The sequence below is a fragment of the Podarcis pityusensis genome (genome assembly GCF_964106645.2).
Source record: "Podarcis pityusensis genome assembly, chromosome: 8".
Lineage (NCBI taxonomy): Eukaryota > Metazoa > Chordata > Lepidosauria > Squamata > Lacertidae > Podarcis > Podarcis pityusensis.
The window spans coordinates 40243111-40270197 of record NC_138033.1 but is presented as its reverse complement, the minus strand read 5'-3'; the positions used below and the strand labels follow the sequence as shown (position 1 = coordinate 40270197).

Genomic DNA, 27087 nt, shown 5'->3' with positions numbered 1-27087 from the left:
TAAAACCCTGTGATCCTCGGGTGAAGAGTGGTATAGAAATCTAAAAAATAATAATAAGCCATGATAAATAAACTACAAATCGATAATGCCAAATTTATTATGCCATGTGGTGTAGTGAACTCTGGTCCATTAAAGCTTATGTTATAAATGAAATTGTCAGTCTTTAAGGTACCCCAATACTTCAGCTGCTCTCATGTGAATCAAAGCATACTATAGAGCAGTTGAAGAATGCTGAGGCTTTTAAATTACTGTTTTGTAATAAATGTAAGTTTTCACTGATTAATGGGATCCTACCAGGATCTCGTGCAAACTTCTCTCAAGTGCTATTTGATATCTTAAGATGTGTTTATTATGTACATATGATTTATTGTTTTGGATTTCCAATAGTAAAAATGACACAGGGAAAACATGGAAAGTCTTTTGTCTTTATCCTGGAACCCAAGAATCTTGAAGATGCTCCTGTTGAATTTGCAACAGAAAAGGTGGAAGAGCTATTTGTATGGTATCAAAGTGTCAGGGAAATCACAACGAAAACTACTGAAGAGGTACTACAGAAGCCATAATTTCCAGCACTTAATTTTTAATAAGAGTGATTTTGATTTGAGCAAAGGCTGAAGGACCAGTAACAATCTGATTCCCTTGCAAGCAAAAGGGCTTTGAGAGAAGCCTATATCATCACCATTTTTTAAATTCTATATCATGCCATATTTCCAATATCATGAAAGCATAATACGCACCTTTGTGTTTTGCTTTATGTGCCAATATCATGCAAGTTTTAACTTGAAAATAATACCTCAAAGTGTGATTATGCAATCAAAGCAAGAATTTTTTTGTGGTGTAAGTTCAGGTTTTTTTGGCCCTGCACTGCCAAAATGTTTTTTCTTAAAAAAACAAAAAAAACCCCCCACACAGAACCTGAAAGCCAGAATTCATACATGGAAAGTCGGGAAGTCCTTGTGCAGGGCTTCACTAGCAGAGCCAGTTAGTTGAATTCACGCCCTTGTTTCAACATCACTGCATTTTGGGCACAGAGAGCGAGCAGGGATAAAGGGGGTGTGCAGAGACAAAATTAAAGTTAAAAATTAGATTTCACAATTTTCTGTTTCTTTGACACCAGCTGAGTGATCTCAGTGGAGATGACTGCCCTGGACTAATGTTTTAACTGTGTTAAATCCTCAGGAAAATTTCAGGGTGTTCTGGGAGAAGAAGCAGTTAATTGCCATGGAATTGTCTGATTTGGTGGTATATTGCATACCCACGAGCAAAACAAAGGACAACCTAGGTAATGTATTTTTAATTATGAATTTGAACTCTTCATCTGCTAGATTGCTAGACATGATCAAAGAGTATACTAGGATGTGTCTAGAGAATAGCAACAAATATTCAAAGGAGGTTTAGATGCCTGAGGAGTGAGAGAGAAAGAGCGAGTTTGGTTGGCTTAGTGTGAAGAATGGAACACTGGGGAAAAACTTAACCAGTCTCCAAAAACATGTGACGTATGAGATTCAGTTATTCATTGCTTGCTTGGTTGGGGCAGGATTAAAAATAATGGTTAAAAGTTGCAACCGAAGATTTAGACATTTCTAACTGCAATAGTGGCTGAGCATGAAAGCTGGGTGCCTAATGCTATTAATGAATCTTTATCTCCAGAGGCCTCTTAAGAGCAGGTTCAGACTTTGAGGCAATGTAATTCTCTGGATGACCTTTTTGAGGTTAGTGGCAAGTATCAGAGGGATTAGGCTAGGCCACCCAGTGTCAGGGAGAGTGGCTTGCATTGATAGCCCTTCATGCTTGTGTAGGATAGGATAAATGGGTATGCTTGAAGACATCATTAGAGTGGGTTCTTAGGCTGCCCTTCACACCCAGTGGTCCCATTTTCTGAGCAGGTTGTATGACCTGTTGACAGTCCTTTCAAATTGTAGTAACCTGCTTCCCTTATTTCATAGCACTCAGTAGGAGCCACTGAAAATTAAGCTAGCCCTCTTCAATGTAACCATTCGTTAATTTCCATTATTTGGTTGCCCGACAGTGCATTGCAAGAGTTGCAAAACTCAGGGAATTGGCTTACATATAGACTGCCAACTCTTTTTTTTAAAAGCCACATAATTGAAACTTCATAAAATTATAAAATCATAAGTATTGCTAATTTCTTTATTTTTTAAGTCTGTACATATATCTCAGAAGTTTATACACTGCTTAATTGACAAAAAAACTTTTGAATGTGTTACAAAACATTCATTAGATATATGTATAAAACTGAATGTTAAAAACAAGGATACATAAAATTTATCAAGCTATAAATGAAGCCTGCATTTTAAAAATACATGATTAAAATTACGTTTCAGCGTGGGCTTAAGCAAATTTGCCTGCTTCCCTGCCACTTTGCTGCATCCTGTTCTCTGGCTTACTTAGACCAGAGTCAAAGCTGCACAAGGTGTAAAGGGCTGAATGCAGATTATAATGTGTCCTGGAACCATTGTTTGGACTTGATGTAGCACCAGTGCCAAAAACATTGGCCATCACTTGGAGAAGCATATTTAGTCAAGGGACAATGAAACTTGCCATCAATATTACAAAGCCTCAGTGAAGGCATATATTAATGAGTGGCTTCTTCCCACCTCTCTCTTTTGCAGAAAATCCTGATTACAAAGAAATCCGTTCCTTTGTGGAGACCAAAGCAGAAGGCATTGTCAAGCAGAAGCCTGCTGATCTACTAAAATATAATCAGAAGGGACTGACACGAATATACCCAAAAGGGCAGAGAGTAGATTCCTCAAATTATGATCCTTTTCGTTTCTGGTTTTGTGGATCACAGATGGTGGCTCTTAATTTCCAGACACCAGGTAAAAATCTCACAAGATTTTACCCATTTCTCAACCCACCCACCACTTTATAAGTAAGCACCTCTTTCCTTCCATGGTATCCTGCGTAATTGCTTTATTCATACATCCTGAATTGCTGAATTCATGCATTTGGGGAAAGTGTGATACCACTTGTTTTTATTATTTGATGTTTTTCTAATCCCTTTAGATTTATTAACGTAGGAAATCTGGCTAACACATCTTTTAATTCTTTCTCTAGATAAATACATGCAAATGAATCATGCCTTGTTTTCCCTTAATGGACGGACTGGCTATGTACTGCAGCCAGAAAGCATGAGGAGTGAGGCGTATGACCCGGTGCCAAATGAATCCAAGAAGAAACTACAGATGATTTTGACAGTGAGGGTAAATGATGATGATTATTTTTTTAAGCAAATTGATTATTAATTAATTAATTAATTAATTAAATTATTACCCACCCTTCACCCTAAGGTCACAGGGTGGACTACAACACAAAAACCATATTTAAAACAACCTACAGTACCAAAAATAATGTGGATCCCAAAAATATAAATCTCAAGTGTCCATAGCCATGGTAAAGAGGTGGGTCTTCAGCACTGACTGGAAGCTGTTTAATGAAGGTTTGCTTTTCTGTGAAGAGGGAGTTCCATAGCCTAGGGGCTGCCCTAGAGCTTGCCCTCTCCCAGGCCACCACTCCACTTGTCTATTAAGGTGAAGGAAAGCCAAGAAGGCACCTGAGAGGGTTTGTAGGGAAGGAGGCAGTCTTTCAGATTAACTGATTGAAGTCCTCATCTGTAAAAGTATGTTTACTTTGTTTTCAGCAGTACTTCTGCAGACTCAGCAGTCTGTAACTTCCAGGAGAGATGCCTTGTGGAAAGGAGCTCTTCCATGGAAGGGGACAGGGTCTTTGTGTTGTATCTACCAGTAGCCTGTTTGGTGGCGCACCCCACCCATAGGGCACATGTTCCTTCCCAGTGTCAAACAGTGCTTGCTTGTGAGTTCATTGCCCTTGATCTCCTGAAGACAGAAACAGTCTTGTCCTGCTGTTGCATATGTATTTGGCAATATTTTTTTGGTCTTCCTGGGCTTGAGAAGGTTGAGTCAGATTACCTAGCTACCTATCTATTTAGATAAGGGATTTCTGCCACAAATTTGCTAAAACAGAGTTTAGAAGAAAATGTCTTAGAAGAAAGAAAAGCTAAACGAATTCTGTCACTTCATAAAATAATATACCGTATTTTTCGCTCTATAAGACGCACCAGACCACAAGACGCACCTAGTTTTTGGAGGAGGAAAACAAGAAAAAATATATTCTGAATCTCAGAAGCCAGAACAGCAAGAGGGATCGCTGTGCAGTGAAAGCAGCAATCCCTCTTGCTGTTCTGGCTTCTGTGATAGCTGCGCAGCCTGCATTCGCTCCATAAGACGCACACACATTTCCCCTTACTTTTTAGGAGGGAAAAAGTGAGTCTTATAAAGCAAAAAATACGGTAGGTCATTCTCATTGTCCTGACGATTAAGTCCTAACATGAAGTATATTGGTGGCATAATCTTGAAGGTCTGTTTGGCTGGATCCGCTATCAAAGTAATAAGATGCTCACAGCAAAAACTGAGCTCTTAAGTCACATTGGTTTCAGTGGGTGGGCCTGGATCACTTGTTGAAATCAGTTGTGACTTAATGTGGTTTTTTTGGGGGGGTGGGGGAAGATACCTACATAATTTAGCTGTTTGGTGTTGGAGTAGGACATGGGTTCAAATTCCCATTCAGCCATGTAGATCACTTGGTCTGGCATTGTGTCGCAGCCTAACCGACTTCAAAGGGTTGATGTGAGGATAAAACGTGGAGGGGAGGAAGTGTGTAGGCCATGTTGAGATCTCTGGAGGAAAGGTGGGGTGTATTTAAAAATAAAAAAATCAGCAACTAAGTTAAACTGTCTGAAACAGGTAATCGGAGCTCGCCATCTTCCCAAGCCTGGCAGAAGTATTGCCTGCCCATTTGTGGAGGTAGAAATTTGTGGGGCTGAATATGATAACAGTAAATTCAAGACCACTGTTGTGAGTAAGTACTTCTTAACTCTCTATGGAAATACGGGTTCTGCGACAATATAAAAGAAGTTGCGTCATGCATTGGAATTAGGGCATGAAGAGTCATGTTCAAGTCTCCATTCATCTTCAGAACTTACTGTGTAACCTTGGGGCAATCACTATGTGTCTCAGCCAAATAACTATCATAGAGTTCCTTGGCTGGAATAACAGTATCATAAATAAGTAATAAATAAACAGTATCATAAACAAAGCAAAACAAGTAGAGCAATTGATCATGTTACATAGCATTGCAACCTGGTATGGCATAGTTGAAGGAGTGGCCAACTCCAGCCACCCAGGAGGAACATCATGGCAAGAGGAAGCCCAGCTTGGCTCCAGTGAAGGTACAGCTGCTTGAATGTTTCCTCTCCTCTCCTCTCCTCTCCTCTCCTCTCCTCTCCTCTCCTCTCCTCTCCTCTCCCCTCCCCTCCCCTCCCCTCCCCTCCCCTCCCCTTTCCATTTCCTTTTATAGCATCTCTACTAGGTTGTGAGCAGGGACTGTTTTATAGCACTTAAGAAGCAGCTGCTTTACAAGTGTTTAATATTAAGAACTGCATCATTTTAAAACTCCACTAGTTACATACAAAGGATAGAAAAAGTGACTCCTTGGAATGTCTTCAGTACGCCTTCAGCATTTTCTTGAAAACATGGGACATGGTCTATCCAAAGTTAAGCACTTCTGTTGGAGGGAATTGACAGTGTACTTGATGCTCTTCTCGACATTAATGGAACTTTGGCAGGATGGCGCACAAGTTACTTTTGAAATTACCCATTGAAATTATTGAACCCAACTTAGTAATATGTATTAATTTCATTGAGTCTACTTTGAGTACAACTAGCACTGAATACCACACACTAACTTCCCTGCAAGAAGTGTATCAGTGAGGCAGTCAGGTCCCCCCCTGCCTTTTTATAATTCTTTGGCACTCTTTTAATTCCAACTTCTTGGCTGTTTTTCCTCTCTCTGACTGCATTCTCCTAAAAAATAAATCAATCAAAAGAAGCCGTTGTCTTGCTCTATGCTTCTGATTATTCCTGAAGATAGCCCAGAGAAAGAGGATGGAGAATATTCTGACATCAGCATCGCTGAAGATTATACTGCTACCAGATTATTTAAGAATTGCTTTTTCTTGGCCTTTATTAGTAAAAGCAGTTGCCACTCTGTGTCTGCAACCAGAGACCCCTGAGTTAGCTCAGCCAACATCTTGCAGCTCCTGTGATTTGAGTCCACATTAGCCTCCAAAGAGTTTAGCTTTCTTCTTTTTCTGAGGTGCTCAAGCTTGAATGGGCCAACCCACTTAAGAATAAAAACAACAACTAAACTTCTCCAAATGTTCTACACTTGCCTCAAACTGTGGAGGAGCAGAATGTCACAGTTGCTTGCTTTATATCATGAAATGTTCATTTCATTACAGATGACAATGGCCTTAACCCAGTCTGGGCATCTCAAGAGCAAGTGAAGTTTGAAATCTATGACCCCAACCTAGCATTTCTGCGCTTCGTTGTCTATGAGGAAGACATGTTCAGTGATCCCAACTTCTTAGCACATGGCACTTTTCCCATCAAAGGAATCAAATCAGGTAAATATCAAGTATAACACTGACAGGTTGAACAAAGGTTTTGATAATTTGCACACTTCTTTGGCTTTCAGATCCTAGGTGACATGTTTTGCTGCACACCAAAAGGGGAGCTAGGAAAGTCTCCCTCAACTGATATTGATTGACCATAAGTGACTGCTGAATTAAGCTGGGGGAGGGGGTCTTTGAGTCTCAACTCTGTGCATACCATACAGATATAAATAAAACACTTTATTAGATCTTACTGTATGTGGTAAGCTGAGGGTTGTGGGTTTTTTTTGCCATATCCATGCTGATCATCCAGGCCCTGGAACCAAGTAAAACCTTAGCTGTTCTGGCTTGCTAGCTTTTGACTCACCCTTGTCAAGATTTTCCTGACATGCCAACTGCTCAGCGTTTCATCATGCATAAACCCCCACCTGGAGTTAATTATCCAGTGCTTAAATGATAAATTCTGCAACTACATCTTTCATTTCTTTAGGCTTTCTGTAATTCTTTGCTTATTCATGGTAGTCTGCTGCTCTAGATATACAGAAGTAACTGCTTAATAATTCCTAACCCCTGGAACAAAATTTTTATCTTGCCTTTTTCTGAATTTATATTTATTTTATTTAAAATCATTTATAGACAAGGTTCTTTACAAAATAAAACATGCAAACAGCTATTCAAAGTACGGTAGAGCAGGTATTAAGAATTCTTGATATTTTTTCCTCTATATTTTTTTCTCTATGAGAGATTTTGAATGCTCTTTTGTACATGGTGAATCAGCAATAAATCAGTGGCCATAGAAAATCTGCAAGTTTTTTCAGTGCAAAAGAAATAAGCTCTGTATGTAGTATTTAAGCCGTTTTGAGATGGGGAGGCAAGAAATGTGAATTTAATGGCTGAATTTTCTTCTTCTTGGGGAAGCTCCTCCTCAGCATTATCAGTCCTGCTACAGTGGGCTTATTCCTATGTCAGTAATAAACTTCAGCTATGATGGAGTTCATTCTTTCAGTCTTCATCACACTCTGAACCTGGAATGAATCCTGAAATAAATCCCTGCTAAAGATTGTTTGGCTAGCTTAGATTCTACTTTGCTTTTTGAACTGTTGCAGAAATTGAGATCCCTTGTGGCAGCTTGTGGTTTTTTCCAGCTCTGGTTCATGTGACTGTCTTGCGATTCTCCATGATGCCCTGTCTTTCCTGCTCTGCCTGCTGCTTCCTAGTAAATCTCCAAACTCTGTTCTACTTTCAAGAATAGAACAGGTGAGCTATAGGCTGTTCCATCATGTGTACGAGTTTGAGGAAGCCTTGAAGTTATAAGTTAACCTTTCTAATCCTACCCCTTTAGGCTTTCGGTCTGTCCCTCTCAAAAATGGATACAGTGAGGATATAGAGCTGGCTTCCCTCTTGGTTTATTGTGAGATGCAGCAGATCCTGGTAAGTGCAGAAGCTGTTTGACTTCCACCATCCACTAGGATGGAGACCTACCATGCACCCAAATGTCCCCTCACCAACTTTGCAGCTCTATTTGCAAAATTGGTGGTGGGATCTGAACTCCATTCATGTTGGCAGGAGCTATTTCTCTTAAACTAACTACTGCATGAGATGTATGTTCATCAGGATTAAATCTGGGGAAGGAAGGATGCTCCACCCAACACGCTGCAATCCTAATGACATTCCCCCCACCTAAAAGTATATATAAAAAAATACTGCAATGTTGTTTGAGCATCAGCACACGTATACAAACCGTGTGTTGCAAGGTTTACCAAGCTAATGTATGTAAAAGTGCTATATAAATACCATTCTTGGGTTAGTGCCTAATAACCTCCAGCAGAGTTCTGTTTCCAGTATGGGTTTTCGCTGTAGTTTTTTCTGCAACATAGCCCTTGAAAGCCACTTTCGAGCGTTGGCAGGTCATTGAATGAGATGTTAAGCAGTGATTGCTGCTGGAAGGGAGAATAGGTGGAAATTGCAAACATGAATGGAAGTCTGCAATGGGGCAGAATTGCAGGACGGCCAGCGCCTCCCCTGCCAGCGCTGGAGAACTGGGTGTTGGGGAGTTGTCCCCAGGCTGAATGTGAGCTTCCAACTTGAAATCCAGCTCTGCGCCAGCCTGCTGGATTGATTAATGGCAGACTGGCTTGGAGGGCAGGATACACACACTGGGGATGGGCCTGACAGAGCAATCAGGTTTCCCTCAAGTCCATTCCTGGGGGATTTAAAGTTGCCCATGCTAGCCCCAGCACCCAGATCTGCTCTGTCAATCCACTCATTGTTGCATTTTACATTCTGATTTGGCCTTGCTATGGCAATTGTGATCGCCGTATTCGGAGCCGGGTAGGAATTTGCCTATCAGGCGAATTGGCTATGGCCTGGGGTTTTGCCTATCTCATAGCAATCATCACAACTGGCAGTTTAGGCATTGGGCAACCTTGGTCTTAGATGGGGGGTGTTGTATCTTTGGCCTTTCCCTCCAGAAATAGGGTGTCCTGTTAAAGGGATTTGTGAAGGAGTTGCTTCTGTTCATATGCCCAGGTGGGCCTGGGCCTCAGCACTCCTCTAGGTGACAGTCCCCTTATTTGATGTAAGTTATTGGAATCCCGGCAGGCAGGCCGGAAATACAGTCGTACCTTGGAAGTCGAACAGAATCCGTTCTGGAAGTCCGCACGGCTTCTGATTGGCCGCAGGAAGCTGCTGCAGCCAATCAGAAGCCACAGAAGCCCCATCAGATGTTTGGGTTCCAAAGAATGTTTGCAAACCGGAACACTCACTTCCTGGTTTGCGGCGTTTGGGAGCCAGAACGTTCAGACTCACAAGGTGTTTGGGATCCAAGCTACAACTGTAAATGGTTACCCATTGCCTATGCCAAACCTCTTCATTTGTAGACAAAGTTGTGGCCTAATTTGATTTATTGCGTGGTGTCTTTTACTGGTAGCTCATTTGAGTGGAGGTGCGGGGAGTGCGTGGCCTGGGCCTGCAAGTGCCTTTGGCTTACACCCCTTTGACGCCAACCCATTTGTATTAGTAACTTTGTTGTGAGTTTTCCATTCTACTATTCTGCAGTCAGGTGTAACATGGCCCCTGATATAGACCCAGTCCAGTTCCTTTAATGGAAGAATATTGAACAATTCCTTATTAAAACCAGTGGGACAGAAGTGCTTAACTTTGATTTGATCATGGTGTGTGCATTGCAAGAAGGGCTTTCTTTTCCTTTTGAAGGAAGGTGAAGAAGATCTCTATTCATCATTTCGGCAACTACGACAACGCCAAGCAGAGCTAAACAATCAGTTATATGACACCCGACGGAACTTAAAGAATCCCAGCCGAGACGATTTATTGCAAGAGTTCAATAAGAATGAGGGTCAGCTGCAAGTGTATCAAGAGACATGCAACAGGAGGTACTTTGATGGTGACACTGCTCCCAATAAATCCCCAAACATCCTGGATAATATAGCATAAATAAAGGAAGTACAAGGAAGAGTCCAATAAATTACCGTATTTTTCGCCCTATAGGACACACTTTTCCCCCTCCAAAAATGAAGGGGAAATGTGTGTGCGTCCTATGGGGCGAATGCAGGCTTTCGCTGAAGCCTGGAGAGCGAGAGGGGTCGGTGCACACCGACCCCTCTCGCTCTCCAGGCTTCGCGCAGCTCTCCGCAAGCTGTGGGAGCCCACACTGGGCTCCCACAGCTTGCGGAGAGTTGCCTGCATGCTGAAGCCTGGGTGCGCTGAGCTCAGCGCGCCCAGACTTCGCACAGCTCTCCGCAAGGTGCGGGAGCCCGGCACTGGGCTCCCACGGCTTGCGGAGAGTTGCCTGTTCTGGGGGCTGGGGTCGGGGGAAGCTCGGGCTTCCCCCACCCCAGCCCCGCGCCTGGGGGGGGGGATAAATTTTTTTCCCTTTAATTCCCCCCCAAAAAACTAGGTGCGCCTTATGGGACGGTGCGTCCTATAGGGCGAAAAATACGGTACCTTTGTTTCACCTTGATCTGCTAGGAACTATTTTCCCAGCCAAAATAGGCCTGGCTTCTTGAACTAGCAAACTCAACGAACAGGGCTGTCTTCCAGCTGGAAGGCAGCAGTTTTACAAAGCTAGAGAACAAGGCAGCGCCACGGTTCTAGCATATATGGAGGTGGCACATAGGAATTAAGACTATCAAATGTTCAATAAATGTGAAGATTTAGTTTACAGCCTCCTGTTTAATAATATTTATACACCACTTGAATGTTAAAAAAGCAGTTTACAATTATGACTCTCAGTATTTTCTTTCCTTAATATTATGTACTTCCTCAGATATCAACTGCTATATAAATGCCATGCTGGCCAGGCAGGGGACTTGGATAGATGCATGTCCTGCCACAAGGCTAACTTTTTTTCTTTGTCCTCTTTTCAGACTGAGGGAGAAGAGAGTCAGCAACAGCAAATTCTACTCCTAGAGGAACTGGGTTCCCTTTGGTGCGTTATTTATAAAGTCACCCGGTAAGAGACATTGATTTATTCTGGAAGCGCAGCTTAGAATGGAGGCTCAACAGTCAGAAAAATACGTTTTTGGCAGGGAACAAGGAAAAAATTACATTGTATATACTAGAACAATCTGTACAAAGCAACAACGCTGAAGGGTGGAGTAGCTTGTATAGTAAACCTTAGTCAGTAACAATGTGTGATGTTTGTAAAGCAAGCTTATCAGTTGAGAACTCCAAGCTCACGTGTTCCACAATGATTTTGTGCCACTTGTATGACCTTTGTTTTTATGATGGCCATAATTCCAAGAGCTGTGTGTGCTTTTGAGCCTTTCCAAATCCCACCGCAACACACCTTTATCCTTTTTGCTAAGGCCTCTCTCTTGCTTCTTTTGGTAGGTGGAACTACTCTCCCAAAGTTGCCTGGCAGAAGTCTGCCACTGCCCTCAGTTGTCATCATCTGCAGTAAATTGCCTTTGAAGGCACAGCTGAAATTGCAAGGGAGAAAAAAGTACCAGCTATTATGGACTGTGCAGGGTTATTTCTACACAATGGCTTGATGAATGCCAGATTTCAAAGGGGGGGGGATTTGTGTGTTTTTTGAAATATTAACTTGTAAAATCTTATCAGATATGTTTTGGGTAGAAATTTTATTTTTAAATGTATGTATACAGCAGTGGTATGTGCGTGTGTGTGTATAAAGGCTGATTGGCACTAAAATTTACATGGGTTTGTACTATTTTGAGAGATTAAAAGGTGCCTAACAGTTAAAACTTTGTTTTAGTTTTTACAAAAGCAGCTCCTTTTGCATTGGCAAATGCCTATACATGATAAAAATATGTTATGTGTGAGACACGTTTCTGGTAGGCTCATGCAAAGATGAGTGGGAATGAAAGTATCCTGTATAACTTAAGTCTGCAGGGAGATCCTTCAATCCATAGCTCAGTGTTCAAGTTATTCTGCAATGTAATGCATAACGAACAGACTTGATGCTTAGCTCCCCTTAGGCTTGAAGTGCAGAAAGAGTAGATGGGCAGGGTTGGGGGGGTTGTAACCCATAGATTTGTGAGTAATGGACCCCAAGTAAATGCTTTGCTTTACCTAATGGAATTTATGCTTATTAGTTACAAACCACTCACCTCATAGGCATGCCTTGTTTGCAGCCTGTTACTGAAAGTTAAAAAGTGCACTAATTCTTCCTTTGCAACTGTGGTTAGAATCACAGAACTGTAGAGTTGCCAGAGAATCCAAGGCCATCTACCCTCTGCAGTCCAGGAGCACAGGTAAAGAATCCCAACAGATGGCCATCTATCTCTGCTTAAAAACCTCCAATAAAAGATTGTCACCTTCCACCGTAGTTCTAATGATTTAGTTAATGTCACAACAACACTTTTTTTTTGGGGGGGGGGGACACAGCACTAAAGAAGCAATAGTGGATAAAAATTAACCACTGAGAAAATAAAACAATACTTTACCAGAAAAGAACTACAGTAAAGTGCTGGATGAGTGTCCTTTGCCTCCCTGCAGGGCGATAGAAAAAGGCACTCAATTCAAACCACGGCTTGAGAGGTGCCTAATGCCTGTCGATTGACAGATGGGTAGGGCCACTCACATGTCAAAGTGATCACTTGGTTTTGGTTCTCCAGTAACAGTGGTTCCCTGCCCCCTAGTGTAGACTAGTGGCACTCCGCATCCGGATTTGGGCATCAACAATACAGGCAATTGTGTACAAGTGTGTTCTGTAGTGATGTTTTGGAAGGCTGGCGAGTCAAAGTGCATACAGAAGAATGGTACTCCTCCCAGGATAGATGACATTGGCTAAAGTGAATGCAATATTTTATTTGAAAAAAATACAGACCTCCTGTACAGTAAATACAACTTAATGGGTGCGATTAAAAAAACCTTTAGACTTCCTGGTTATAAAAAGCTTTCCTCTCCCCCCTCCCATCAACCCTCAATCTGTGACCAGTATGCCACCCAAAGGGTGCACTGACATTCTTGGACAAGTACAATCTACCCATTTACAGCATAGTAGCCTGCAACTATTTGAAACAGCAGAGCTAAACACAAATTTTGATCTAATTTATTTAAATAAACTATTAAAACATCTAGCTATGCATTTATAACAGACTGCTCCAGCTAAAAATGGCCTGCAGGCAGCAGACGACAATCATTAGTCTACACTGGTTGCTTTCTTACTGCCATGTTTCTAACAAATAAATAGAAAAAATAAATAAGGGGGAAGACAGGGTAATTTTCAATCAAGAGACCCAAGTCTCTTGCATATTGAAGCAATCTACATACATAATTTCATAATTTAAAATGTTTCTCAAAATGTATTTTTTTATTCAACACAAATTTGGAGCTGAGTTTACAAAAACTGTGTATATTTTAAAAAAGGGATGGCTAATTTATTGTTAGACAACTTCCATCGTCTTGGGCCAAGCTGGCTAGGGCTGAAGATAGTCCAAAAACATTTGGAAGGCCACAGCTTAGCCCCCAATGATTTAGACAGTGCTGGTTAGGATACTTCCCCCTCTGTTACTTACAAGTTACAGAAGATCAGCAGCAGTAGAAACTAGCTGCCCTGCAAAGTGCCCCCTCTATACCCTACGGTAAAGTATTTGTTTAAAATATTCCTACCTGATAACAGAGCTCAGTTCTAATATATTACATTCAGTTACTAAAAATTCTGCACTTTTATTTCCTTAAAAAAAAGAAGGTTCCGTATCAGAACTGTACAAATGTCTGCCAGAATATGAAAGCAGAAGCAGAGCTACATCAGAGTCATGATTAAATGTGTCCCTAAGCAGAATGGTACAGTACAATCACACCCCAACAGATATGTATGTTGGAACTGGAATAATGCAGTGGAACATGCATTATAGACATACAGTGATTTGTGTATGCTTTTCGGGGAAGAGAATAGTTCAGATAGAGGCAGAGAAAAAGAAAAGCCCCATTTTCCATCAAGAACCGGAATGTCCTTTTATCATAAAGGGTAAATGGTGTCAGGTGCTGTTTTGTTTGGATCAAGAGTAGATGGTGATGACTTCTCGGCCACCACCTCTGACAAGTAACACTCGCTCCAAGCCTTCGGTCAAGACCTCAAGAAATTCCATATCTGGGTCAGCTGAAGTCAAGGCAAGAAACCTCTATAGATTGACATGAATAGCCTTTATAGAATTCTATACCAAGTAAATAAGCCTTCATGCACACTTAAAACAATCTAAAATCTCTTTGGAACAAATGTAACTCAAGGGGCACAATTCAAGTAGAGATTAACACTCCCAGAGAGTTGAATTAACTCTTTCATTAAGGTCAATGGGACTTCAAAGAGTTTAATTCTAGCTGAATGATGCATTACTACTATAATTTGCAAATGTTAGAGAAAAATCTCTACCTGGAAACTCAGGTCCCTGTATGCCCCTCCCTTTGGGTAGAAACAGAACTGTACAGTGGTGCCTTGCAAGACGAAATTAATCCGTTCCGCGAGTGTCTTCGTCTAGCGGTTTTTTCGTCTTGCGAAGCAACCCTATTAGCGGCTTAGCGGCTATTAAAGGCTTATCGGTTTAGCGGATTAGCTGCTAAAAGGCTATTAGCGGCTTAGCGGCTTAGAAAAAGGGGGGGGAAGCGGAAAAAAATCTCAAGACTCGCAAGACATTTTCATCTTGCGAAGCAAGCCCATAGGGAAATTCGTCCTGCGAAGCAACTCAAAAACGGAAAACCCTTTTGTCTAGCGGGTTTTCCGTCTTGCAAGGCATTCGTCTTGCGGGGCACCACTGTATTTTAGTATCATTATGGCCTTTACTTTCCCACTTTCAATTTAAGAATACACAAAGTGATACAGATTGTTTTTATATCATGATGCACACAACAACATAGAACCTAAAACTAACAGATGAGCACCACGCACAGCAAAAAAATAATAATTGTAGAGTTGGAAGGGACCCCAAGGTTCATCTATTCCAACTCAGCTGTGTCTTTGTTTTATTCCTGCATTGCAAACTAACAAGCTCCAAAGGCGCTTGGGATCAGCACCAGTTGAATGAAGTGTCAAAAGGAAGATGAGCTTACCTGGGGCCCAGGCCATAAACAAATAGCAGCCTGCAATCTTCCTATTGGCCAAGCAGTCTCTCTCCTGGATGCTCAGACAGTCTCTGGCTACAAGTGCCTTTTTTCAGCTCTGGCTGGTTCACCAGCTACGACTCCTTTTGAACAGAAATGATTTGTCTACTATACATAACATTGATTGGATTCTTGCAATGTCCTCTACATGGGGCTGCCCTTGGAGATGACTTGGAAACTTGGCCCCAAATGCAGTGGCCAAATTACTGGCTGTGGTTCCATTTAGATCACATATAACCAGTGTTCTAAATCAGCTGCATTGGTTGCCAGTTTGTTTCTGGACTCAATTCAAAGTGCTCATTTTTGTGTTTAAAGTCCTAATCAACTGAGGGCCCAAATATCTGAAAGACCACCTACTTCTCTACTTCTAAGGGCCCTCTTTCTCTGCCCTTAGAAGCTTGGGGTGGCCGCCCAGGAGGCAGCATTCTCGGCAGCAGCTCCTAAATTGTGGAACTCCTCATAGAGCTGCATCTGGCAACTTCATTATACAGTTTTCAGCAAATGCTTAAGAAGTACCTCTTTATCCCAGCCATTGACACCAGAGATGTACAGTGGTACCTCGGGTTAAGTATTTAATTCGTTCCGGAGGTCCGTTCTTAACCTGAAACTGTTCTTAACCTGAAGCACCACTTTAGCTAATGGGGCCTCCTGCTGCCGCCGCGCCGCCGGAGCACGATTTCTGTTCTCATCTTGAAACGAAGTTCTTAACCCGAGGTACTATTTCTGGGTTAGCGGAGTCTGTAACCTGAAGCGTATGTAACCCGAGGTACCACTGTATACAGTGATACCTCAGTTTTCGAACAGCTTAATTCTTGAACATTTTTGCTCCCGAACGCCACAAACCTGGAAGTGACTGTTCCAGTTTCCGAACTATTTTTGGAAGCAGAATGTCCAACGGGGCTTCCAGAGCTTCCTGCAGCCAATCAGAAGCTGCGCTTAGGTTTCCGAACAATTTGGAAGTCGAATGGACTTCCGGAACGGATTCTGTCACCTTATTTTTTAAAAAATTTAGTTTAGAAAAAGATGGTTTTAATGCTGTATTTAAAATTGTTGTAACTTGTTCTTGGACCTTAGAGTGAAGGATGGGTAAAGGGTTTATTATTATAGTATTATTAATAATAATATTCATCCTTCCTCAAACTCAGATGAATCCAACTGCATAACCTCTTTTGAGTTTGTCTGCTTCTGTGTGTTTTACATGGGGTCATTAAATTGCCATGAAAAAGGATACAGTTTTCATCTCCATCAGTGTTCTTGGGAGGGCCAGGCATGTTGAGAAGAACAAGTCGTGCATCATGGGATCGGTTTACAATGACTTCGTTCAGCTTTACAGCAGTGTGCATCCTCCGGACATTTGACTGGTTTCTGTTGAAAGATCACAATTACAAGTGGTGTTAGCATTTGCAAGCTTAAGAGTATTAATGAAAAGCATCGCCAACATGGAATGTTACAAAAACTTTAGTTCCCTCCCACTAAAAAGCTAGCTTCTCAAGTACTGCCAAAATCTTGAAATGCTGGTGTGTGTACCCCCTTGTCCCCATTCTGCTTCTGTTTTTGGTAGGTTGTAACAGCAAACGCCACACATACAAGGTTATCAAAATGCGATTCTGTCACTTCATATCTCATTGAATGAAATATGGAATTTCCCCATTTTTGCATTGGCCCTTTTTATACATCCTGTAAGGGCTGTATAGGAAGAGCTGTAACTAAGTGAAAAGCTAATGCCATTACATGATTTCCTATCTCAATCTCCTGGAGAAAAAGCAATCCAAGAACAAATCAAGGTACAAAGTAAAACTGAGTGAACAGGAAATCTTCAAGTGGGCAGTTAACCCGAATTACAAGCACTCTGACATGGGACAGAGGGAGAACCAAAGAAAACAAGGTTTAGGATGTTGCATTTCTTTTGGCACATTGAGGACCAAAAGGAATGGGATAGAAAGGGGGCTCGTTTTGACTAAAACAGGATGCATTTGCTGTAGCATTCCACCATCCAACCAGGATGCAAATAAAACAATTGCCAAATACCAATACACCAAGTCATGCAACATCTGCAATCTTTCTCTGACCCACAAGAAGTTCAATCTGCTCCTTTGGGCCTTCACAACTATTGCCAGCATCCTTATAAAATGGCTTCTGGCCAAATGCCCATCAACCAGCCCAATGGTCAGTTTCAACTCTGATGAAGCTAGTAAATACCTTTGCTTTTACTCTACTTTAATTTCTTAATTTAATTTAATTTAATTTAATTTTTTTGCTTCTATTTTACTTTAATTTCCAATTTATTGTAAGTGAGAACATAAGACTTCTCCTGGATCAGACCAGTTAATCATGTCTAGCAGCTACTGACGGTCTTTGCTTCCCATCCAAGAGCTACTTTAAGCACACCTAAGGGCTTTGGTATGGCCCATCAGAATCTCTTAAAAACCTTTTCTCCCCGTCCTCTTCTGAGAGAGAAACTTGGGGGAGGCTTTTTGCTGTACACACACCATTTGCTGTTAAAATGCTATCCCAAACCCACACCTCCTGCCTATGCAACTGCCACCATCACATCTAGCTTGGACCTAAGAGCAGGATATAGATTTAGATTATTCAAAACAAGCAAACAAGCAAACTTACAGATTTTCCCATTCGCTGACAGCATGAAAGCAAACCGTAATAAAATTAATGTTAGCATAAAAGGAAAAATGCCAATTGTCTTGGACACAAAAAGAGTAGACATTATAGTCTGGCCATAAGAGCAGAACAATAAATCACAGTAATCAAGATAGCCTGGTTTATTGCAAAGCGCAATCATGACCACTGCGGAAGGCAGTGGAAGACAGGAGTGCCTGGCGTGCTCTGGTCCATGGGATCACGAAGAGTCGGACACGACTAAATGACTAAACAACAACAACAATCAAGATAGCCTGGTTTATTGCAAAGCGCAATCATGACCATAGTGACCTGGTTCTCAAGGCACATTAAACCAGTTAAAACAAATGGTTTGATGTGGATGAGCAGTGTGCTCAAGATGTAACTGAGGGTGCTTTACTCCCCCCAACTCTTGGTGCTGCTGCTGAGAAGGAAGCCACAGTTGGATTTGTTACGACATCGAAACCCAGACTCGTGGTTGGCTTCTCTCAAAACAAACCTTGGTTTTTGCTTGGTTGCTTGGCTGACATGAATAAGTCAGACCATAGTTTGTTGTATGGCAGTAGGGGATGAGCTTGGTGCCCAAGATTTCAGATGAATGCACAGCACACTGCTTGCTCCCATGAAACAATTGTTTATTTTAATGATGGCTTAATGTGACATGTGGACCAGGTCACATGATGTCCTTCAACACACTCATTCTCCAGCAACCTTTAAGTCCCTCCCTGCATTTTCCTTCCTCAGCTCCTACACCACTCCTTATCTTTGCCTCCAGTCTGACATCACAAGGCCCATAGCAATATGAGAATCTCACAACCCCACTCTGCTATCAATGCTCTCAGCATGCAAATGAGCCACACTTTCAGATAACTAGTGCATTACCAAAGAGGCATGTATCACTGTATGCGTTCCTGACCTCCCAATGCCAGCAGAGTCCATCCCACCCTTTGTGGAAGAAACACCATTTCAAATACTTCGCTCTTGTGCTGCCAAACCAAAAGGCAAAATATAAAGCCTAAGCCCCCAATGATGCTACAGACGTGGATTAAGGTGTGGATATCCTGGCTCAGAAGGAACCTCTGCACTTACGGTTTAATACTGATGAGCTCTCGGAAGTTCTCCACTGCATTGTTACGGATTCGCTTATCAGAGTCGCATTTCTCCTTTGTCCATGTCATCTGGATCCTTTCTGGGACTGCTTCCCCTTCATCTTCCTCATCGGAGTACAGGCTCTCTAACCTTATGATAGAGTGCCTGTCCTTCACCAGCTGAGCCTGGAAGAATAAACATGCAGGTATATTGTTTTCAGAAGTCAACAGTCTATGGCTCTTCTACTTAATGCTTTTTGAGAGTCAGCAGCTGGAAATGATTGAGGAGGAAAGAGATTTTGAAATGTCTTGGTACAGCACAAGAAGGCAAAGAGCTATCAATGCAACTGTGGCCCAGACCTCCAATTACAGGGGAGATTGCTCTCTCAACTGCTGTTTTTGAAGCTTACAGAAGGGCTAGGATTCTGCTAAAGGTGTGTGTGCATGTGTGTAGGTCACATGGATTTCATTAAGGGGAGGGGGGGGCTACCACTTTTCCCACAATCCAAGCTTTGGTAAGGCCTTGCAAATGCAACAACATTTGCAGCAGGCTTGTAAACAGCCCCTGGTAAGGCCAGCTTTTGCGAGTCAAGGCTGTGCTTCCAGGTGACCAAGCAGGCAAGAACAGAAGAAAAGAAGAAGAGCTCTATTGGAACAGACCACTTCCCTAAACAGATGCCTATGGAAAGCGCATAAGGGGGGCTAGAGCAAATCAGCTCTCTCCCGCAGTTGTTCCTAGCAACTGGTATTCAGAAGCACTGGAGGTAACATACAGTAGGTTTTAGCCATAATTTTATACACCAGTCATGTTCCCACATTCTCAATAGCCCCAAAGGTTGCAATCTTTCTTCACAGAGGAACCGATCCAGCTCCTTGATCATTTGCGCTGCTCTTTTCCTCAGCTCTACCAATACCCTTTTTTAGATGTGAGGATCAGAATTGTACACTGTATTCCGAGGGCAGCTACATCATCAATTTGTATAAAGGCATTATGATACTGGCTGATATGTTATTGGCAGTTCTCATTTTTAGTCCTGTTCCTAATGATGCTGCCAACCTCTCCTCTTTCAAGCTCCCAAAGGTACATGTGGGCACAATGACAAGTAAAAACATTTGTGGGCTTATACACAAGGCTGACTGACTGAGAGAAACAAGGATTTTGTTTTGGCAAAACAGACACTTGCATTTAGAAACATGAGAGCACCACTGAAAACTGAGGCGTAGGAGTGAAACTTGTTGCAGGTGTTTGGGCACAAAAGACTAGGTTTTAAGTGCAAACCTCATTTCAATGCATATACCCAATTCCAATGGCGGGGTGTGTGTGTGTGTGTGTGTGTGTGTGTGTGTGTGTGTAACACATATCTTAAAGCAATCACTTCCTGATTCCCCATTGTCTGAGGTGGGATGGGTGGCAACCAGACAGTGGTGGCATTTCATTTATGGCCGAACCTCCCAAGTGAAGTTTCCCAGAATAGCATTTTTTAAAATAACCCTTTTTTTCCAATACGGTGAGGTGAACGTGGCAATTAGAGAAGAATTGGTGAAAGAGGTGTCTGCACATTTTGGGACACGTTCATCAACACTTTACATGATTTGATACCAAAGCAAAACATACCTCTCTTTCTCTTTCTGTTTTGGTCAATCTCATCTGCCTCAGCATCTGAGATCTCTGCTCCATCATCAGAGTCCGTTCGTAAGTGTAGGCGGAGATATCGCTGTTTTGCTATGAAAACAAGAACAACAGTCTTATAGCTACACACAATGCATTGTCCCAAACCCCGATCAACCACAGAACAAGATAAACCGCATTACCATTTCCACTACTTCTACTTCAGCCTCTATTCGGAGGTGGTAGAGGAAGGTGGCCAGGTCTTTCTTCATCTGGATGCTGTTGTCATCCATCTGAGCTACAGTGAAAATTCTCATTTTACATTTTCGCCAAACCTGTAGAAGCAGAAAATATATGTGTATCTTCTCAAAACTTTCGAACATGTATGCAGCGCCTGTAGAACCTGGTAGTATGCAAGGCTGCACAAACCTTTAAAAAGACAAAGCGAAAAAACCGCTCTTTTAAGTTTTATAAATGCAAGGGAAACCTGTCTGAAACCCTGGAGAGCCACTGTCAGCCTGCATCAACAATACAAAGCTAGGTGGACCAAGGGTCTGATTTATATAAGGAGCTTCCTGTGTTCCCAAGTTACATAGTTGTGTATAAATGTGTGAAGGGCTGTAAGCTCAGTTGTACAGCACATGCCTTGCATGCAAAAAGTCACAGGTATCTCCAGACAGGGCTGCGGAAAGCTCCTTCCTAGAACTCAAGAGTCGAAGCCAACCTTAGTAGTAGAAAATAGTGAGCTAGAGCGACCAATGGTCTGACTTGGTATTCAAACAGCTACCAATATTCTGACACTGAGATAGGAAAATAGTGTGCATGACATGTTACACCAGGATGGGGCTGATGGGAACTGTAGCCCAGAACACCAGGTTGAGAAGTGCTGCATTACTAAAAAGTAGGTGATTGTCAACATTTGACTCTCCTAATCAAAGCACTGGGCACCTCCAAATCACCAGCTGAGGTTGTTTGTCTCCTTCCCAAATGCTGCAGCAACAGTCATGCCAAAATAGCAATGGCAGTCTGAGACCTCAGCAGAAAGAGTTCCTCTTCTTGGATGGACTTTCTGTGTAACTTCCTGTTTCATGCGACTGTCAGTTCTTAGAGCAGCACCTACAAATGAAGCTAAGTAAATTTCAACCATATGGACCGACTGCCAAGATTACTCTTCAAATGTTGCTAGTTTCGAAGGCTACTGCTTCTGTTGATTTATATATGGTTTTCACTATATTTTGTTGAGCATTTTTCTAAAATGGTTTTTGGATATGCACTCTTTTTTAGAAACCTTGTAGGTTGCTTGGGTGCTTTCAGGCAGAGCCAGTTATACAAAATAATAAGCTAGTGGTCACATCCGCATCATACATTTAAAGTGCTAGGAAAACACCTTAAACAGTCACAGCTTCCTCCAAAAAATTCTGGAAGGGTGGATGAGAATTGTTAGGAGCCACCATTCCACTGCTAGAGCTACAATTCCTGGAAGTGGTTTCACTATCAATCCCTCTTCACAGGGAACTTGGAAGAACTGTAGCTCTGGGGGGGGAATTGTCAGCACCCTTAACAGATGACAGCTCCCAGAATTATTTGGGGGAAGAAATGAATGTTTAAAGTGGTATCATAACGTTTTAAATGTATGGTGTGAACGTGGCCAGTATTCCACAGCTTGCATTGACATACACAAGCAAATGGGTGAGCCCAACCTGTCCATCTGGCTCCTGGCACTCTTACTTTATGCTGTTTGAGCAGAAAAGGAAGCAGCATCAGCATGCCTCCATCATGCACAATCCACCAGACGTCGATGTTCCCTTCATTGTAACGCTCATGATTGCCAGGGTAGAAGGAAACGTTTTTGGGCACCAGCAAGGCAAGGTGGGCTGCAGTTGTACAGCGTACAGTGTCTGGAGGCAAAAGGAATAAAGATGCATTGTAATACAAAGCAAACAGGATTGTGCAATACTAACCTGCCTTCCTACTAGTGGGTGGCTTTGGCTGTCCCCCTTAGTCCCAGTGATGCTCTTGTAGAACTCAACAGGGAGGAGGATGGAAGGAAAACTAGAGTCAGTTGGCTCAGCCTCTCATCGGCTGTGGCTCCACCTAATGTTGGCCACTCTGCCTTCCACCCTACCAGAACCAATGGAGAGCAGCCACTACTGATGCAAAGCACAGGCAGAGATACACACAATGACATCAAAGCATGGTGAAAGTCAACACCAGCTGCAATAAATGGGGAAGGGGGAATTCAAAGTGATGCTACCACTCCAGAGGCAGCTTTCTTTTTTTCTTTTTTTTGAAACACACCATTCCACCCCAAATTGGGCTTTCTACTATGAGAAACCAAATTTACAGCATTTTTCACACATCAAGAGCAAGAACACCAACCAACATCCTAAGAACTTGCCTATAAAGGTTTTCCAGGCTCTTGAGTCTTCACTTTGCCTCCAGCCATACGGCCACCCCAGGACCACTGTGTTATGCTTCATGCCTCCCAATCCGCACGACTGTATCAAGTGGGAAATGCCATCCCGGACTTTATTAGCTACGACGACTTGGCAAAATCCTTTCACCTTCTCAATCTCGATCATATTCTTGATTGTCTGTAAGACAGCCAACAGGATTAAGGTCAACCCTCATGGGGCAATTAAAAAACATTAGAACATGCAAACTGATTTCTCCACTTGCACATGTTGACTTGCATTTATGGGAGGGTCCTCCTTACCAAAAGAATAATTAGTACAGGGATTTCCAAGAAATAGATTTATATATGTGGCCATGTTGGCTGAAATAGAGGGATGCCTGAGCAAGATTTCTGAAGGTTGTAAAAATGGTGTCTGTGTCTGCTCTCTACTCACAACTAACAAAGAGGGAATATACAGCATAAATTTTGCAAATAACAAGAAACTGCACAGTACGATCTATCTGCATAACTTTTAAGTGTATGCATTTAAATTATTGTTTCTTTATTATTCTCCTCCTCTCAGATTCCCAGGGCAGATTATGAAATTTCAACACACAAGAAAACAAATGAAAAAAACTTACAGAAATACATGAAAAAAATATGTAGAGGAGCATAACACATGCACACCAGCAAAGACAAAACAGATAAAGTTAACTTTAAAGGTCTGGAAAAAAATAAGTCTTGCCTTAGAACCAAAATGATGTCAGACCAGCCTCCCTAGGTAGAGCATTCCATAATGGCTGCCACCACTGGGAAAGCTCTTTCCTCAGCAACCTCTCACCATAACTCAAGATGGCGGAGAAACCCAGGAAAAGGTCCCTGATTAAAATATTAGTGTATAAGCAACTCCCGGTTTGTGCAGGGGTGGCATCAGGTAATTGCATGTGTAGCCCACCCCGCCCCTGCCCCGTTCCACACCCTTTCGGAGCCGAAAATGGCACATGCTTGGGCAGTCACACGCCAGTCAAATGCATGCAAAATGGTCAGTCTGTACTGACAAGCAAACTTAAAGGCCCTGATCTCAAGACCAGAACTCTAAATGGAGCCCAGAAACAAGTCTCATTGACACAGCACAATTTCACGTTTTTGGTAGAGAATTTAAATTATTTTTTTTAGTGTGGAGGACATACAGCCTTTGCTGGGAAAAAAGCCTTGAATAAACAAAACAACACTGCACTCAGACATTCTTTAGTCTTTGGTTCAGCTGAAGCCTTAGCACATCTCTGAAAACACATTATTGGCTAGAAAACGATTTGCTTGCCTGCCAAGAGGCTTTTTCTGGATGGAGCCTCAGGCCTTAGAAAGCCATAAACTTTCTTGCCAAATGCTCTATGATACGTACACTTTGTGTTTAGCCTCCCCCCCCCCCCAATGCCCACCTGTTCAGCCGCCTGTGCTTCTCCATAGCTCTCCAGGAAGTTGCCTTGTATCGCTGTTCCAATGATGGTCAGTCCCTTGCCGGCTTTCAGCTGAGAAGCAAACGTCAACAGTCTGGGGTATTTCACATGCAAATCTTCGTCCAGTTTCAGAAGCACCAACAGCTGCGGTCTGAAAAGAGAGGAAAAGAAACGGTTTGGGGGCCAGGTTTTTGAATATTAAGCAGCTCTTAAGGAGCACTCTGGCTTGGAAGCATTGAAGAGCTATTTCACCAACTGGCTTTTATATATTCAGACAGTTTTCACTAGGAGACTGGCTCATCAAAAATTCAGTTCACATGGGAAGTTCACATCTAAATCTAAGCCAAACAGGCTGAAGGCTGCATACTAAATAAAGCTACCCACCCAGACTTTCAAGGGCCTGACTGGGGCCTGGGGGTGGGGGGGAGACAGCTGGATCACCATATTTATTTGTGCAACATGTGTGACATTTCTATGAAAGAGGACCATACAGCCAGAAAGTATGTAACAATTTGATTTATGACAGGGCTTTTCATATTAGTGTTCCTAGAATGCTGAGGCAATCCTTCACGAGAAACTCAGTAACAGCAGAAAAACTTGTCTGAAAGACAGTTCCAACACCATTTGTTTCTTCTCCCTCTCTCCAAGGAGCTCAGTGTGGCGTATATGGCTACTTGCTCCCAATTTAGTCTTCTGACAATCCTGTGAGGATGGCTAGGCCCAAGGTCACCCAGTGAGCTTCATTCATGAACGGCTGCCAACACTTTAAGCATTGCTCAACACTGGCTAATTGCTATGCCTCTCTCATTACGACTCTTTCCCTGCAATAAGTAGCCTTGGAGAAGTGGAGGGTGTGCATGAGGGTGTGATCTTTAGTTGCATAAACCCAAGCAGGACATTAGACATGGTGACATGGGAGGAGATGGAAGACGCAACAGAACCTTATGTGAAAATTACAATATCTAAGGCAAGAGGTTCATAGCTTAAAACTGTGCATTGCTGAAATGTTTCATTTTGGTTGTCTTCAGTTTGGCTCCTACTAGTTCTCTGCAGACAGTCTTCCAGCATTTTTGTATGGGGGGGAAGAATCTGCACATAAGAGCCTCTTCCACACATGTTTTTTAAAGTAAGTAAAAAGTCCTGCATCAAGGGGCTTGCAAAATAAGCATTACAGTGGTGCCTCGCAAGACGAAATTAATCCGTTCCGCGAGTGTCTTCGTCTAGCGGTTTTTTCGTCTTGCGAAGCAACCCTATTAGCGGCTTAGCGTTATTAGCGGTTTAGCGGCTATTAAAGGCTTAGCGGCTTAGCGGCTAAAAGGCTATTAAAGGCTTAGCGGCTTAGTAAAGGGGGGGGGGAGCGGAAAAAAAAATCTCAAGACTCGCAAGACATTTTCGTCTTGCGAAGCAAGCCCATAGGGAAATTCGTCCTGCGAAGCAACTCAAAAACGGAAAACCCTTTCGTCTAGCGGGTTTTCTGTCTTGCGAGGCATTTGTCTTGCGGGGCACCACTGTATTTTGATTTCATGCAAGTTCAGAATCTGGGGAAAACACAACTCTCCATTTCATTAACTGGGAAGAAACAACAAGAAGTCACCTCCAGTTCTTGGTGTGTGGGGGCCCTTCTTCCAATCTCAGCAGAGCATATCGGGCAGCACTTAGAGACAAGCCCCGGATCCCATCACCCCATTCCTTCTCCGCCCTGTAAAACACAATTTACAAAATTAAGCCAGTTTAGGGCGCGACTCCCTTTCCAGAAAAAACTGTATTTAGATCACTTATTTCATAGAATCATAGAATCATAGAGTTGGAAGAGACCACAAGGGCCATCGAGTCCAACCCCCTGCCAACCAGGAAACACCATCAGAGCACTCCTGACATATGGTTGTCAAGTCTCTGCTTAAAGACCTCCAAAGAAGGAGACTCCACCACACTCCTTGGCAGCAAATTCCACTGTCGAACAGCTTTTACTGTCAGGAAGTTCTTCCTAATGTTTAGGTGGAATCTTCTTTCTTGTAGTTTGGATCCATTGCTCCGTGTCCGCTTCTCTGGAGCAGCAGAAAACAACCTTTCTCCCTCCTCTATGTGACATCCTTTTATATATTTGAACATGGCCATCATATCACCCCTTAACCTCCTCTTCTCCAGGCTAAACATGCCCAGCTCCCTTAGCCGTTCCTCATAAGGCATCGTTTCCAGGCCTTTGACCATTTTGGTTGCCCTCCTCTGGACACGGTCCAGTTTGTCAGTGTCCTTCTTGAACTGTGGTGCCCAGAACTGGACACAGTACTCCAGCTGAGGTCTGACCAGAGCAGAATACAGTGGCACTATTACTTCCCTTGATCTAGATACTATACTCCTATTGATGCAGCCCAGAATTGCATTGGCTTTTTTAGCTGCCGCGTCACACTGTTGGCTCATGTCAAGTTTGTGGTCAACCAAGACTCCTAGATCCTTTTCACATGTACTGCTCTCAAGCCAGGTGTCACCCATCTTGTATTTGTGCCTCTCATTTTTTTTGCCCAAGTGCAATATTTTAGATTTCTCCCTGTTAAAATTCATCTTGTTTGTTTTGGCCCAGTTCTCTAATCTGTCAAGGTCGTTTTGAAGTGTGATCCTGTCCTCTGGGGTGTTAGCCACCCCTCCCAGTTTGGTGTCATCTGCAAATTTGATCATGATGCCCTTGAGTTCATCATCCAAGTCGTTGATAAAGATGTTGAATAACCCTGTGGCACCCCACTAGTCACTCTTCTCCAGGATGAAGAGGAACCATTGATGAGCACCCTTTGGGTTCGGTCAGTCAGCCTGTCTCACAGTATAAATGGACTTCC

The 27087-nt window shown here is 42.6% G+C and overlaps 2 protein-coding genes across 5 annotated transcripts in view; one reads left to right on the top strand and one right to left on the bottom strand.

Annotated features, from left to right (window-relative positions):
• Positions 1-12298, top strand: part of PLCG2 (phospholipase C gamma 2) — a 66305-nt gene extending 54007 nt beyond the window's left edge. For 2 of the 3 annotated variants that reach the window (XM_081015811.1, XM_081015812.1), the window contains exons 25-34: positions 388-545; positions 1180-1282; positions 2634-2843; positions 3082-3227; positions 4788-4902; positions 6344-6508; positions 7839-7927; positions 9710-9888; positions 10882-10967; positions 11348-12298. In XM_081015811.1, the coding sequence (XP_080871937.1) occupies positions 388-545; positions 1180-1282; positions 2634-2843; positions 3082-3227; positions 4788-4902; positions 6344-6508; positions 7839-7927; positions 9710-9888; positions 10882-10924 (1208 nt within the window). In that variant the 3' untranslated portion in view covers positions 10925-10967; positions 11348-12298. Of the gene's footprint in view, positions 1-387; positions 546-1179; positions 1283-2633; positions 2844-3081; positions 3228-4787; positions 4903-6343; positions 6509-7641; positions 7754-7838; positions 7928-9709; positions 9889-10881; positions 10968-11347 lie in introns of those variants that run through there. The other variant, XR_013989346.1, reaches the window with a different exon arrangement.
• Positions 12299-12767: 469 nt separating this feature from the next.
• Positions 12768-27087, bottom strand: part of SLC12A4 (solute carrier family 12 member 4) — a 62563-nt gene continuing 48243 nt past the window's right edge. For both annotated transcript variants that reach the window (XM_081015814.1, XM_081015815.1), the window contains 9 exons: positions 25854-25958; positions 24242-24410; positions 22806-23001; positions 22136-22305; positions 20611-20742; positions 20414-20521; positions 18800-18984; positions 16308-16441; positions 12768-14072 (listed from right to left, as the gene is read on the bottom strand). In XM_081015814.1, the coding sequence (XP_080871940.1) occupies positions 13981-14072; positions 16308-16441; positions 18800-18984; positions 20414-20521; positions 20611-20742; positions 22136-22305; positions 22806-23001; positions 24242-24410; positions 25854-25958 (1291 nt within the window). In that variant the 3' untranslated portion in view covers positions 12768-13980. The remainder of the gene's footprint in view (positions 14073-16307; positions 16442-18799; positions 18985-20413; positions 20522-20610; positions 20743-22135; positions 22306-22805; positions 23002-24241; positions 24411-25853; positions 25959-27087) is intronic.